This window comes from Sinocyclocheilus rhinocerous, unplaced genomic scaffold, assembly GCF_001515625.1.
Source record: "Sinocyclocheilus rhinocerous isolate Xijiao unplaced genomic scaffold, SAMN03320098_v1.1 scaffold1870, whole genome shotgun sequence".
Taxonomy (NCBI): domain Eukaryota; kingdom Metazoa; phylum Chordata; class Actinopteri; order Cypriniformes; family Cyprinidae; genus Sinocyclocheilus; species Sinocyclocheilus rhinocerous.
Window position 1 is genome coordinate 292,033 of NW_015664009.1, and position 16,328 is coordinate 308,360.

General features: G+C 35.7%; 1 protein-coding gene across 2 annotated transcripts in view; it reads left to right on the plus strand.

The window, feature by feature from the left end:
* The window catches only part of tpst1 (tyrosylprotein sulfotransferase 1), a 54,309-nt gene that overhangs the window by 35,733 nt on the left and 2,248 nt on the right, over positions 1-16,328 (plus strand). Inside the window, exon 4 of one of the 2 annotated variants that reach the window (XM_016539502.1) lies at positions 15,785-15,835. The exons of the other annotated variant lie outside the window; for it this stretch is intronic. Within the exon in view, the coding sequence (XP_016394988.1) occupies positions 15,785-15,835 (51 nt within the window). The remainder of the gene's footprint in view (positions 1-15,784; positions 15,836-16,328) is intronic. 2 annotated transcript variants of the gene reach the window in all.

Genomic DNA, 16,328 nt, shown 5'->3' on the forward strand with positions numbered 1-16,328 from the left:
TTTTTAAATTATATTTGACATTTTACAATATTATTATTATTATTACAATATTCTAATTAAAATAATAATAATATTGTAAAATGTAAAATGCTTAAAAATATTTTTAATTATATTTTACACTTTACATTATTATTATTATTATTATTATTATTATAGATCTACTCCTAGGTAGACACTAGAAATCTCACATCACCCATCTCAAATAAGAAATTTTTCCTTAATGAAGGATAATACAAATAAATTTCAGTCATTTTGTTTAGTTTATAGAGTCCCACATTATTTAGATGAAGTGGGTGTTCTTTATAAAGGACCATACATTGATTGACACTCATTGAATCCATCTCTCCATCATAATTTCTCTGAAGTTATTGATTGCTAATGATTCATGGTTCACTGGTTTATATAGACCCAGCTTACCGCTGTCAAACCTGTCCTGGATAACACTAGAAGAGTGAGCATCTCCACTAAATATCTTATTCATTTGTACCTTAATGCACCTCGACCTCATTTTCCTCCATCCGCTAGTAAATCATCTTGCTGATGTTATCAGGTCAGATATGTATCGGACACATAGCCACATTATGTAGGTTAAAAGTGTTCCTCAAGCTAGGCTGTATGTTATGAGACTGGGATCAGAGGATTTGGTGTCGCTTAGCTTTTGTGCTTTTTACTTTTTAATCCAAGTATTAAAAAGCCATTTACATTCCACACATCCTGCAGGGGCGAGCAGCTCCATGTGTGAAATGGGTGCACCTCTGGGATTAGCGCAGGACGGTTATTCAGATCAGAGAATCTGTATGTGAGCTATTACAGCTCCAATAGGTTCTGTTGTCTCTCTTAGACTTTGAAGCAATGCTTATCGAAAAGACCTGCTGTTTATAGGTTTCAAATTATTAGATTGAGACTGAGGGACAGGACTGTGCAATATAACAAATATTGACAATATACTGTATTTGTTGACATTTATTGATATAGATATATAAAAATAGAAAAATTACTGTTTATTATTTATGGATTGTTGTATTGATCCATAAAAATAATATAAAAAATAATATTAAATATTTATCTTTTTCTGTTTTATTTAGTGAAAAACTGTGAGGTCTGCATGCGTTTATTAAAAAAATACAAGGGTGTGTGTGTATTTATATATTATATTTTACACTTTACATTATTATTATTATTATTATTATTATTATTATTATTATTATTATTATTATTATTATTATTATTATTATTATTATTATTATTATTATTATTATTATTATTATTACACTTTACATTATTATTATTATTATTATTATTATTATAGATCTACTCCTAGGTAGACACTAGAAATCTCACATCACCCATCTCAAATAAGAAATTTTTCCTTAATGAAGGATAATACAAATAAATTTCAGTCATTTTGTTTAGTTTATAGAGTCCCACATTATTTAGATGAAGTGGGTGTTCTTTATAAAGGACCATACATTGATTGACACTCATTGAATCCATCTCTCCATCATAATTTCTCTGAAGTTATTGATTGCTAATGATTCATGGTTCACTGGTTTATATAGACCCAGCTTACCGCTGTCAAACCTTAATAAATGTACATTCTATTACAAGCCGAGCTTGTGAATTGACCAACCATTTATTTCCCATTAATCTCAATACTTTGTGTAATTCCTTTTTCTCCCTTGTTTACTGAGCTAAAGATCAAGACAATTTGGATGCTAATTCAGTCTATGATGATAGTTCAAGAGAAGTTATAGCTGCTCGCTCACTTTATCATCGATAGCTCAAAATGATGGTCACATGACAGAAATATTACCTTATAGTGTCCCTTTCTTCTCGTTCAGACTGGAAGTCTAATTTTAATAAAGAGAATTTAGGCTCAGTTCTTACATCAGCAGTATTACACCATGCTCTCACAGCTTCTATCCATTTGCAGTGGTTAATGACGAAATCATATGCTAAACCATAGGGGAAAAAAGAATATAAAATGTGTTTAAAACCCCGTAAGAGCCTTTAAGATTGATCAAAATGGCTCCAGGCTCTACGTGTTCCTCAAGCAGACAGGTTTCGAGGTGCTGTGAGTTACAGGAAAACATTTCTGGTTGTAGCAGTGTCCCTGTTCCTTACTATATAATGGATGCCATGCCACTCAAGGTGGGCTTGTCATTCACTATGAAAGGCCTGATATAAAGCTTCATCCTATTAGCGTTTTTCCATGTTGAAACATAACAGAACTTTGGAAAATTGCATGACTTGATGGAGTGCTGACTCTGGTGGAAAGCATTTTTATGCTACTTGAGCAGCAAACCACAGTCACAGTGAAAAGTGGGGCATTTTTTCCTCTAAGGTCAGAAAGAGGCCCCTGTCGAGCTCTATCAATGTGCCAGTCCAGCTCCGAGAGTTTGAGGGGAAAAGCCATGTCAGATTCCTATCCTTGGAAAAATATCAGTGGCATTGACACGGCTGCGCAATGTTTTCTGGCCACAACTTCATCCCGGTTGCCCTTTTCTCAGCTGTAGGAATGTATTTGTGGTCAGAACGTCTCGAAATCCAATTCGAAAGTTTTTTTTATAGTAATAGTTCACCCATAAATGAATTGTCATGACTTTCTTTCTTCTGTGAAACATAGATGTGAAACATAGAAGAAGATATTTAAATGTTTTTCCCATACATTGAAAGTAGGGCTGGGCAATAAAACAAACTATAATTGTCGCGATTTAATTTTCCTCAATAAAATGCTAACAAGAATTTGATTCATGTTCGATACAATGTTTGTGCGGCAAAAGCACAATGAAACAGCGCTACGCATTTGAACCGTGCAGCACGGAGCGTTTATCCGTTCGGCTCAAAGTTTAAACGGCAGCGTGGTGCAAGCTCACTAGAGCAAATGAGTTTACTCACTAATGAGTTTCGGTCACACGAGCACTAAACAGCGTAGTGCTGGGCGATATGCTCAATTGTCATGTCATCGTATCGTCAGCCTGTGAGATCACCGATATATAATATTATCGTGCAAATTTATTTAATTATTTATTTACTTAGTTTCATTGCAGGAACGTGAACCAACTCCAGCGTAAGGCTAAAAGAAGCCTAATGTTTTTAATATGACTGAATTTGTATTTAACATGATAACAATAGAAACATTGTAAGTTACTAATAATGCTTACATTTCCTCAGTTATTCAAAAAGCAGCTACAGAAAATGAGCAAAGAACATTTACATTACCAAAGAACATCATAACTGACTTCAGGCTAGCGTGAGTATATGCACTTTAAAAAAACATTCCCATTATAATCAGTGAAGCTGTCTACACAGTATGATTAATAAATCTCTTATACTTACATAGCAAATACATCTGCGCTTTGTTGTTTATGATGAGAATTCGCGAGTCAGAATTCAGTCAGAACACAAATGACTCTGTGATTTAAACTAGCTTAAAGCCAGATGAAACCGCGCTGACAAACAGCAGAAACACTGTGCAACGATACAGTCAGAAGGCTTTCAATCTACAAATCGCCATCATTTAAATTGGATTTACTGTATTAATACTAATTGCACCATGGTATTGTGGCAGAAATGTGGGATATTCGTATTGAATTTTATTATATTATTAATGTAGGCTTGTATTAAATGTATTAAAGTAGTAGGGGAATATAATTTCAGTATTTTTTATGACTAAGCTATAGCATTCGTGCATTTATGCTAAATGTACAGTGCCGTGAAAAGGTTTTTGCAACCTTCCTGTTTTTTTTATTTTTTGCATATTTGTCACAGTTAAAAGATTCAGATCATCAAAATAGTTTTAATATTACACAAAGATAATGCAAGTAAATACAAAATGCAGTTTTTAGATGATGATTATATTTAAGGGAATAAAGCTGTCCAAACCTACCTGGCCCTACGTGAAAAATGAATTGCCCCCTCCTGTTAAATCATGAAAGAACTGTGATTAACCACATTCTTTTAGAAAGCTGAGTTAAATTTCACTAGCCACATTCAGGCCTGATTACTGCCAGACCTGTTGAATCAAGAAATCACAAATAGAACCTGTATGACAACGTGAAGCATGCTTAAAGAGCAACACATCATGCCACGACCTAAAGAAATTCAAGAACAGATGAGAAACAAAATAGTTGACATGTATCAGTCTAGAAAGGGTTATATTATAAAGCCATTTCTAAGGCTTTGGGACTCCAGCGAACCACGGTCAGAGCCATTATCCACAAATGGAGAAAACTTGGAACAGTGGTGAACCTTCCCAGGAGTGTCCGCCCAACCAAAATTACTCCAAGAGCGCAACGATGACTCATCCAGGAGGTCATAAAAGAACCCAGAACAACATCTAAAGAACTGCAGGCCTCACTTGCCTCAATTAAGGTCAGTGTTCATGATTCAACAATAAGAAAGAGACTGGGCAAAAACAGCATCCATGGGAGAGTTCCAAGGCAAAAGCCATTGCTGACCAAAAAGAACACAAAGGCTTGTCTCACATTTGCCAAAAAATATCTTGTTTATCCCCAAGACTTTTGGGCAAATATTCTGTAATAAAAACAGGAAGGGGGCAAAAACCTTTTCACGGCACTGTATTTAGACTACTCTTTTTCATTCAAATACCTAGAAAACTGTCTTTAAACTTGAAAGAAATAAAGATTTGAAATTTATCGTGATAATTATCGACTGATACGAAAAAAAAAATTGATATCTTTTTTGCCCATATCCCCCAGCCCTAATTGAAAATCAGTAGGATCCAATGTAGTTTTTCATTATAAGGTCAAAACATTCTTCAAAATATCTTATTTTGTGTTCCACAAAAGAAAGCCATACAGCTTTGGAACAACATGAGAGTGAGTTTTCGGTGAACTGTCCCTTTAATACTCCATGTCTGCTATGACAGTCTGAAGCGTTTGTCAACCTTGAACTATTCTGCAGTTGCGCTTTGCTTTCCATGACAGTTGTTCCCTCTTTCCCACACACAGAAGATTCCTCTTAGTTGAGCAATTGCTGCTTTTTTTGGACATATCACTCTCAGCGATTCAATTGGCGCCAATCTCTGTCAGTTCCATATGTTTCGCTTGTTTAATAAAACTTATGCCGTTCTTCTCACCGAAACCCTGCAATCTTTTTTGTTTTAAAAGAACAATTATTCAACTAGAAAATTCTGCAAGTTGGACAAAGCATGAATGTTTGATGTTTTGTTCCAAAATGGAAGAGGGAGCTTTTAAAACTAGGCGCATGAGTGTGTTGTTTGTTTGTAGCTGTATTGTATTTAATCTTTCTTGCATTTGTTTGTGTTACTGCATATTTTGGCCAGTTTTGTGCATGCTTGTACCCTACGCAGCAGTCCGGATTTCATTCAGCATTCTTTTGAAAAGCTATTGTTGTAGTCCCTTTCCTTCAACAGCCAGATCTTTTTGACTCAAGGCTGTGTGTGTGAGAGAGAAACATAGGGAGAAACACATCTGCTGCGTATTAATGTGTACTTCCCCTGGATCAAACACAGCTGCATGGATCAGCCGTTAAGCCTCCCCCCTCCCTCCTTCGACATGAAGTATGACACACACACAACAGCGAAGATCTAAGATCTGCTCACAAGGTGTGCGATGCAGACAGGCCGTAACACAGAGCATGTGCATTACAATTTGTGAACTGTGCTGTGACTCTACTTTTGAAGTCTGAGAAGCAAGCTGTGCTTGAGAAGTTCCATTAAACGCAGGGTTTCTCTGTGCTTTAAGTATTATAGTGCTGTCATAATAGGTCAGTAGGCCTTTAATTTGCTCCTCTTGCATTTTCATGCCTTGGATTGCTGAAATTGAAGCGGACTAAGCATGTGGGTCAATGACAAATAAGAGCTTCCACAATAAAGAAAAGGGAAATCTTTTAAAAATGTAATGTGCCGTGTGAAATGTATGGTTTGGAAAAACTTTTACATAATTCATATTTTATTTATAAATAATATTTTACAATTTAAAACAACTGTTTTCTATTTTAATATATTTTAAAATGTACTTTATTCCTATGATGGCAAAATCAGCAGCCATTACTCCAGTCTTCAGTGTTGCATGATCTTTCAGACATTATTATAATATGCTGATTTCATTTCGTAATTATCACTGTTGAAAACTGATTCATATTTTTGTGGAAACTGTGATGCATGTTTTTCTAGATTATTTGATCAGTAGTAAAGTTCAAAAGAACAGCATTTATAAGACATTATAAATGTATTTAATGTCTCTTTTGATCAATTTATTGTGTCCTTACGAAATAAAAGTATGAATTTATTTTTAAAAATCTTACTGACCCCAAACTTTTAAACAGTAGTGTATATTTCAAGGTAAAAAATTTTACAAACATCAATTCATGCATACCATTAAAAATTTAGGGAGTCACCACCACCGTTTTACAACCAAACTGATCTTAAAAATTAAAATAGCATTTTAAATTCTAAACTCGTTTTGAAAATAGCTAGTTGACTAGTGAAAACACCACTCAAATTACTCGCAAATTGATTTTTCTGCCATAGGCAACAATGACGTGTTCTTTCACATTGAATCTCTCACCCAAATCTCACGGGAACAACTAAATGCAGTTGGTGACATTATGGATACAACTTTGAGCTGATGAGAGGTGATGGTTTATTCTTACAGGAGCATCCAAATGTGGCACTATTGTGATTCGTATTGGTATATTTGCTTCTTGTTACAGTAGTGCATCCCACCGGATGAGGATCTGCTTATGTGGAACAAAAGTGAGAAGTGCCCAAGAAATTCTGTCGCTTGTCAGATCGCTATCAGCAATCATACACAACAGACTCCAACTATCACCATGTATCACCTCGAACATGTGAAATGCTAAAAAAAAGTGGTGTTTAGATAAATAGGGTTAGTTAAATGTACAGAAATTGATCGCTCATTATAAGTGTTAGAGCAATCGACTATAAAATTACTCAAAATGCTCTTCCTACTGCAAATATTTGCATATAAAACAACTGCCTGGAGTGTTTCAAAATGAGAGAACCCTCAGTGTGAGAGGAGCGTTTAGGCTTGTACATTACTTGAATACTTCATTTTCCCACAGCGACCATCTGTGTTTTTGATTAATTTGGCTCTAGATACACTTGGTCTCTTTCACATGATGTCCTTGCTGTAAGCAGGCCGTTGTGGCTTTTTATAATATGCTTTGAATGCAAGTCTCCATGCCATTTCTGTACAGTATCTGGATAGCTGTGGAAATGGCTTTGAAGTCGCAAGCCTCTCAATAGTGAGGTTTCCTTGGAAACAGAGGCGAACTGCAAGACTCCAGCTCATCAGAGAAAAAGCTGCTATGTTGCAGAGTCATGGTGCAGGTCTGTAGAAGAGACCTCACGAACTCAGGGTTACAGCTGAGGTCTGGTAAGATTTGATGAATTTTGCGGCTGCTCTGCCATTAACATGCATGGTTTTGTCCTCTTTGTTTTGAGGCGGATTCGAGGCAAACCAAATATTTGTGTTGCATTTAACTTCAAAGATTACTCAACGTTGCATCAGTTACAATATCAAATACCTGAGACAGGCCAACTTTCTAAGCGTTTTTACTACTACTTTATTACTTTTATAAAGTTCCTTGTTAAAGGGTTAGTTCTCCCAAAAATGAAAATGATGTCATTAATTACTCACCCTCATGTCGTTTCAAACCCGTAAGACCTTCGTTCATTTTCGGAACACAAATGAAGATATTTTTGATGAAATCCGAGAGCTTTCTGTCCCTCCATAGACTATAAGGAAACTACCATGTTCAAGGCCCAGAAAGGTAGGAAGGACATCATTAAAATAGTCCATGTGACATCAGTGGTTCAACCGTAATTTTATGAAGCTACGAGAATACTTTTTGTGCGCGAAGAAAAAAAAATGACGTCTTTATTCAACAGTTTCTTCTCTTCTGTGTCAGTCGTGGTACTGTCGTGAATGCGTGTCTAAGACTGACACGGAAGAGAAGAAATTGTTGAATAAAGTCGTTATTTTTGTTTTCTTTGCGCACAAAAAGTATTCTCGTAGCTCGTAGTCTAGGGTCAGAAAGCTCTCAGATTTCATCAAAAATATCTTAAAGGGTCATGAAACCCCCCATTTCAGCACTGGTTAGTTCTCACCACAGTTTTAAAAAACGCTAAAAAAGTGGGCGTGGTGTGCTGCGAGTGGAGGGTAGAGGTCTTCTCGGGTCCTAAAATCTGTACTCGACCCGAATCAACCCGAATCACTTCTTGCCCGAACCCGACGTGCATAAATTATTTTTATGGCTTCGCTAGTGTTGTCTGCAACCTAATCTCCGTCGAAAGGCTTCTGCACACAAAAAAAGAATTCCTGATGGATCTCATATCTATAAGATGGATTTCTATTGACGAGGTTACAAACGTATGCTCCTTTTCTATGTGCGTTCCTCACTTAACGCAAACGTGCAAGTACACATTCAGGATAGTTTAAAAGAATTCGGGTCTTATCGGGTCCATTTGAAAAAAAAAGCACATTTATTTTAAATTACCCGAGTGCAAAAACAAACATTCTTCTTCGATCCATGAACTTTTCTCTCTGTTAATGTGCGAGATCTCACAATCTGAAGTGTTTGTCATCGCAAATCAACACATGCTGTTGTGAATAATTAAGCGAAGCATCTTCTCATAGGACAAAAACACGCAGTCTCATGAATAATTTAATAGACACCCACGCGTCATCGATGTACTATAGTCCATTGCCACATCACAAATTGTGACGTCAACACAATGTAGATTTTAAACCCGGAAGATGAAAATTGCGCAAAAAGCTTAAAATTAACCCATTTTCTCCAACAGTTAAAATTATCGGATGCTAACATTGTCTTCTATGATGTGCAACACAAACACCTCTGCTAAAATCTCAGAAAAAGTAGTCTGGGGTTTCATGACACTTTGATTTGTGTTCCAAAGATGAACGAAGGTCTTACGGGTTTGGAACGACATGAGGGTGAGTAATTAATGACAGAATTTTCATTTTTGGGTGAACTATCCCTTTAAGACCCGATTAAATCAAAATGAGAGTTTTGCGGCTTTAAGTCTGTCTGTTAGCTTTGAGGGCATCTAAATGCTATTGCACTCATAAATAATGAGCATTTAATATGTGATATTTTGAAAAATATAAAGCTCCAAACTTTGTTTGTTAAGTGACGTCATTGAGTCTTAAAAGAGACAGTTCACCCAAAATTAAAATTGTTATCATTTACTCATCATGTTGTTTCAGACCTCTATGGCTTTATTCTTTCTGTGGAACATAAAATAAGAATAATAAATAAATCTATAAAAAGATTTATATAATGTTTCGAATAATGTTTCAGCTGTTTTTGCCTTTAAAATAAAAGTCAATGAGGTCGAAGATATCACTGGAATTCAATGGGGTTCATTTTATTGCCCCCATTTTATGGGTGAGAAAATGATGACAGAGTTTTCATTTTCAGTGAACTGTTCCTTTAAGAACCCATGTATGCCATTAAACATCAGCAACAAGTTGAAAGGCAGTGTAACCCATTCTCAGTATCATTGCACTTTTAAATGCCTGTGTTTTGTGGTAATTAAACTTAGACCTAATTTCTTGTGGCAGTAATGCACCATTTCTACAATTAAGTAATGAGGCTTTACTAGATGGTAATATTGATCTGAGCACTCCAGACTAATTTGGCATAATGAAGGTAGCACTATCACATGTCCATTGTCTTACCGTTTAGTGAAAAATAAGCAGATTAGCGTAATTCAATGCTTGCAAGGTACAAGGAACACTTTTGTATTTCTACTGGAGCCTGTGAATTTTGGTCCGGTTGACATTTTTACCAGGTCACGGTAATCTTGAACTGTGCGGTCATGCCAAGAGTAAACAAGAAAGGAGTAAAAACAGCTGTTAAAGACTCTATAAATGGCTTCAATGCTAATATACATAGACTAAAGGACAAAAAAACTTGAATTTTATTTTAATGGACTTCCTGTCAACTGCTTCTATAGCCATCTCATGTATCGTCTTAGCTGTAAAGGCTTTGAAAAATGCTTTGTTGGTGGCCTTTGCTTATCTTGCTTCCATCTGGTTTGTTCAGGCAGATTCAACATGATCTACCTAAACTATGTAGGACAGCAGTAACATGAGGACAGATGTATATAGTTGTCCAAGTTTCAGTGACATTATCTTATCAAGACATCTGTGAGTTTCAGTGTTTTTCGACAACAGTTCGACTCTTCCCGGCCCACATTGTTGCTCTTCACAAAAGCTTCTATACATTGCAGGATGCAGAGAGTAAGTGACAGTCTTGCTTTTCCACCCTTTAATTGTCTGTCATCGGTCTCCTGTGAATTAGTACATTTTGAATCCTGTCCAAAGCCACAATCGATGCCTATTAAGTGACTTTGCAGCTTCGTTATGATTCATGTTGGGAAATTGATATTAAGATCAATAAATCGGTTTCAACAGTGCTGCTAGTGGCATTATGTGGAAATGGTCGTGCTTAACTGTATTAGAGGCCAGAATAATTTGGAAGTTTGTTTACCAGAAAAGGAGGTCATGTGAATGATTTAAAATTGTGTAACACTTTATATAACAAGATTTTCAGAAGAAAATGTGTGATTCTTGCCAAAGCATGTCGCCAGCAGTTGCTTACCTTATTTAACACTGTTCAATTTTGCAAATATCAATTTTTCATACTGTACATTATAATGTTGTAATTACAAAATTCACTTTTTGTCATATAAATCTATAAATATGATAATTTATAGGCCATAACATGAAAATAACAACTGGCTTATCTAACACCTACAATTTTAATATATTTTTTAATACACAGAAAATGTTACAGCTCATGATTTAAGGTATTTCAGTATTATTTATATACAATTATAGTATTTTTTAATATTTTAAATTTAGCTTTTTAATTTTAGTTTATTTTAGTAATTTTATGTGCTAATTTTTATTAGTCTTGTTTTAATATTTCTATTTAGCTTTAATTTATTTGAAAATAAACTTTTTTTAAGATAAGTAGTTTTAGTACCTAAACGTATTTATTTTAAAAATACAAAATATAAGTTAAGTTTTAAGTTTTTCATCTAATATTTAGATTGTTTTTATTTCAGCTATTGTTAGCTTATTAGCTTTTGTTAATTACTGATTTGATTTTTAATAGTTTTAGTTAATGACAACAACATTGGTTATCATTCAGGTTCATATCACAAATTGTGTGGGAGTTGCAATCTAAAGTTTAATGCGTAAGCTATTATAAGTTTTTACCCAGAGTTGAATCTAGTGTGTAATAGTGTTAAACGACCCTTTCCTGCGCGTCTAGTTCTGCCCAAGGTGAGAGAAGGTGTGAAAGAGTCATGAGTCATGGTACGGGGGTAAAGCCCTGTGTGTCTGATGTGTGTGTTAACACATTGAGTCAGCAGTGTCGTCCTGCATTAGAGGAGCTGTTGGTGTATGACTGTCCTACCGCAGTTGAATTCATCTTTGATGAATAGCTTTTGCTATTTCTGTGATATGGAACAGTGAGCACCAGCTCTTCTGCGGTTTCTTCCTCGCTCGGCTGCGTCTCTCGTCAGAGGCTACAGCAGGTGATTCTGGATGTGCTGCTGGGAGATCAGGGCCGGCGCTTCCTCCACCCGAGGATGAGGCATAGTCAGCTGCATAGATCTGTCAACATCTCTGTCTGCTCGCCACCTCTCATTGCTGACAGCAGTCTGAGCTACCATTAGGGATTAACCAGACCACCCTACTGTGTCTGAGCCATTACACTATAAGCTCTTTATACATGTCTGTACATAAGGGGGAAAGGAAAGACAATTTCCTTTGCTATTTCCACCTCTTTTGGTGCTGATCCTTAAATTAAAGTGATTTGTTTACTTTAGGGCTGTTAATTTAGTTTGTTGTAAGGATGCAGTGATATCAAACCTATACAGTAAAGGTCCTTGCACACTGAGTCTGAAATGTTCGTATGCTTTTTTCGTATTCGTCATCCTTTCCTATCAAAATGCTTGTTAAGGATGCGAAAATGCAGAAGATCGAACCTGATCCGAATTTTTTTATGACGGATGAAAGTTTCGGAGGCAGTGTGTAAACGTGATTTGACACAACGTGAGGTTGTATTTATTTTTTAACGTGCGAAAATTTCAGACGAGAATTTCGGACTCAGTGTGCAAAAGACCTTAAGCTGATAATTATTTTCATGCTATGACAATAACTGATATTAAAGTTCTGTGCTATTGTCTCTAAATAAGTAAAAAAAAAATTTTAATTTAAATTGAATTTGTAATTTTTAATCAAAATGACAATCTTCTGGTGAAATGACAGACTTTTCTCTGGTGATGTACAGTATGCAGGACTTCACCAATCATTTAGGCCGAATAAACCCTGGCTCTTTCATCGTGTTGTTAAACAGTAGCTTTAAGTGGGCATTAGATAACAACAAAGGTAATGTAATTTATATAAAAGTAGAAGAAACTATACATGTAAAAAAGTAGTCTCTTATGCTCACCAAGGCTACATTTATTTGATCAAAAGTAAAGTCAAATTGTTAAATAATATTACTATTTACAAGTATTGTTTCCTATGATAATATATTTTAAAATGTAATTTATTCCTGTGATACAAAGCTACATTTCCAGCAGTTGTTACTCCAGTCTTCAATGTCACATGATCCTTCAGAAATAACTTTAAAGGGTTATTTCACCCAAAAATGAAAATTCTGTCATTAATTACTCACCCTCGTGTTGTTCGAAACACGTAAGACCTTTGTTCATCTTCGGAACACAATTTAAGATATTTTTGATTAAATATGAGGGCTCTCTGACCCTCCCATAGACAGCAAGGTAACTACCACGTTCATGGCGTGTCATGGTACTGTCATGAACTCGCGTCCAAAGTGATGCAGTAGAGATGAAAATGCGGAATTATTTTTCGTTATTTTTGTTTTCTTTGTGCAAAAAAGTATTCTCGTAGCTTCGTAACTTTACAGTTGAACCACTGATGTCACACGGACTACTTTGTCGATCATCTTGGTACTTTTCTGGACCTTGAACGTGGTAGTTACCTTGCTGTCTATGGGCGGGTCAGAGAGCCCTCAGATTTAATCAAAAATATCTTAAATTGTGTTCCGAAGATGAACGAAGGTCTTACGGGTTTGGAACAACACGAGGGTGAGTAAATAATGACAGAATTTTCATTTTTGGGTGAACTAACCCTTTAAGATGTTGATTTGTTTTTAAGAAACATTTCTTATTATCATGTAGAAAACATCGCAAAACAAAACCATTTTGTCCGGATTATTTGATGCATAGGAAGTTCACTATATTATAAATGACATTACTGTCACTTTTGATCAATGTAATGCATCTTTGCTGTGTAAAAGTATTCATTTTTTTAAAAATAACAAAAATCTTGCTGACCACAAAGTTTTTAACGGCGCTATACCTTGAATTTAATTCTGTGGAACAAAAAATATGCTAGGCACAATGCACTCTGTTAGGCAGTCTGTTCCAAACATAAAGCTATCAAAAGGCTTCAGAAGGGTTGTAATATAGTGAACACATCATATGGACTGCTTTTATGGCTTTTTTTCAAACTTTTACCCAAAGACATATGTCTTGAAACAACATTGAGTTTTTTTTCCAGCATGAGTTTTTCTTAACATAATATTTTTTCCTTTCATATTTGCCAATTATTACATCATTCAGATGATTCATTTTCTTGCTCCGTATATTTATAGGAGTCAAACCTACTATTCAGTGAGCAGCCCGTGCTGATAGCTACAGGATAGCTTCAGTTACATCAGCACTGAAAAATTCACTTCACAGCAGTAACGAGCCAAACAAATTTATTGCTGTTATATCCAACATAGAGAACCAGATACGTCATTGCAGCAAATACAGACCTGCTTGTCAGACACTTGTTTTTACGGGGATATGAATGAGTATTTGGAGTCGTGATAAGATAAAATATACTTTTTTTAAACTTTTGAGTTCTGCAGATCCTACTCATTCATTTGTTCTTTGTTATTCAAAATGAATGAACCAGATCTAGTCACAGCCAAAACATGTGAGTCTTTCTCCTAACCATTGTTTGTTCTCTAGCCATAGTGATATGACTTACGAATCCCCACCTCTAGTGCAATATTCACAGGATTTAGTGTGGCTAACAGTCTTGGACGAGTGATAGATTATTACGAAATGGGAAATATTTACGCCTTTCTCATTGCAAATGAATTCCACTCAGGCTCTGAAACGCAAGTTTGGCTAGCCAACTCGACTCAAACTAACCCCAAACGAACTCGCTTCCTTCTACACCCACCGGCATAAGAATCACAGTTGTGTTGAAAAAGAAAAAAGATGGAGAGCAATGAAATGGAACCGGATACTTTTTTTTGACTGTAAGTTGGACTATTTTTTTATGTGACACTGAGTAAAAGCAAAAAGACAAGACAAAGACGCAACCTAATGGCAAATGTCCATCTGATTGTGTAATAAGGCTGAGTATCCATACAGATTCCCTGTTTTGATTCTGATTCACAGGCTCTTAATTCAGCTCTGTTCGAAGAGATTCTGATTAATTTGGGTATATTTCTTTGTTTTTTTTTTGCTTCAGAATCAGACTGCACAATTTGTACTATGTATTTTTTAAATAACTTAAAAGAACTGATTCGTAAGAGTAATTTATTCATGAATCAGACTACATAGTTTATACTGTATTTTTTTTCACTAAAAAGAACTGGTTCGTAAGAGTCATTTATTCATGAATCAGACTACACAGTTTGTACTGTATAATTTTTGATTCTCTTAAAAGAACTGATTTGAGTCATTTATTCATGAATCAGACTACACAGTTTGTACTGTATATTTTTTGATTCACTTAAAATAACTGATTCGTAAGAGTCAGTGAACATGAATCAGACTACCTTAGTCATGCTGAATGTTTTTGATTCACTGAAAATAACTGGTTTATAAGAGTTTATTTATTCATGAATAAATACATTTTTGGCTGAACAAGCGGTCCTGCACAAATGAATCGAGTTTAAAAGAAAAACACCTTCATAGAGCTACAGTAACTGACAGCCCCAGCAGTAGTGGATAAAGAGCTCAAGCTTCAGGTTTCTCACGGTCTAGACCTGCCGCAGCGGAAAGAGTTTTGAAATAATGGCTCAATCTCCAAGTTGTCTGGCTTCTCATCAGGTCAGCGCTTCTTTCCTATGGCACGCAAACATTCCCCAAATACTTGAGCTCCTCATTCGCACTTTTCTAAGCTTAGAAAGCCAGGAAATGAGATCAGCTGGATGAGTTTTAATTGGAGATTGTCATTCTCTCTGGAACAGACGTACTGGCTGCTTCTCATACCAGCATTCAGTCTAGCTCTCTTTTTATTCTCACAGTCTTTCACTCTTTCTTTCATCCCTGGATAGAGCTCGTGAATTTTGTGAAGTTAAGACACCCTGGGAATTGTCACACAATATCCTCCTAGCAGCGCGAGAGAGCGGTTCACATAAGAGGACTCTGTTTTCCGTTCAGCGCCAGACTTTTCATTTGGCCATTACTGCTTTCTGGAGGCATACAGTAGAAAACCGTTTGTATCGACGCTGTTCAGAAGGATGTTTTCAGAGATTAGAATAGCTTCAGGTGGAGAAATAAAAACAGAAAAGGGAAGAATTTGAGCTTGGACTGTGTAATGAATGAGCAGTGACCTTTGATTTGTGTGGAAAGACTGTAACGTTAGTTCCTGTGTTTGCACACAGTGTGATAGTCTCTAAAACCGGCTCTCTGTTTTCCCAGGTCTTTAAGGGTGAATTTCAGCTACCTGATTTTCTTAAAGAACAAACACAGGTATGGTAGATATTCTGCCTGTCCTTAAGCTCTTCATAAAGTGCTTTTTCAAATTGATTTTGTTCTTCCTTTTTCTTCTGTAAATAAAACGGTGGTCATTTAATTCCCATCTGCTTCCACTCACTCTGATTCTTCACTCTGATCTTCACGTAATTTCTGACCATAACGCTGGTTAATGCAGTGTCCTGTGCTCCTCTGATCTCATGTTTTGATTTTTTTGATCTGATCATATTAGCTGTAGATCTTTGGCCTCATTTCAAACGCTCTTTCATAGTCGTAGGCTGTTCTGCTGACTAGAAGTCCTATACTGCCCCCTCTTGGACAGATGATGGGAATGTTTTTGGGTGATTTAATATGAGTAAAAAAGTAACTGATTTTATAAGGAAATTAACAAATCATGGCAGGTTTACAACTTATGTTTACAACTTCAATTAATATTTTAATTATGTTTTTAGTAGGCTACAGTGAAAATGACAATAAATAGCAAAAAAAA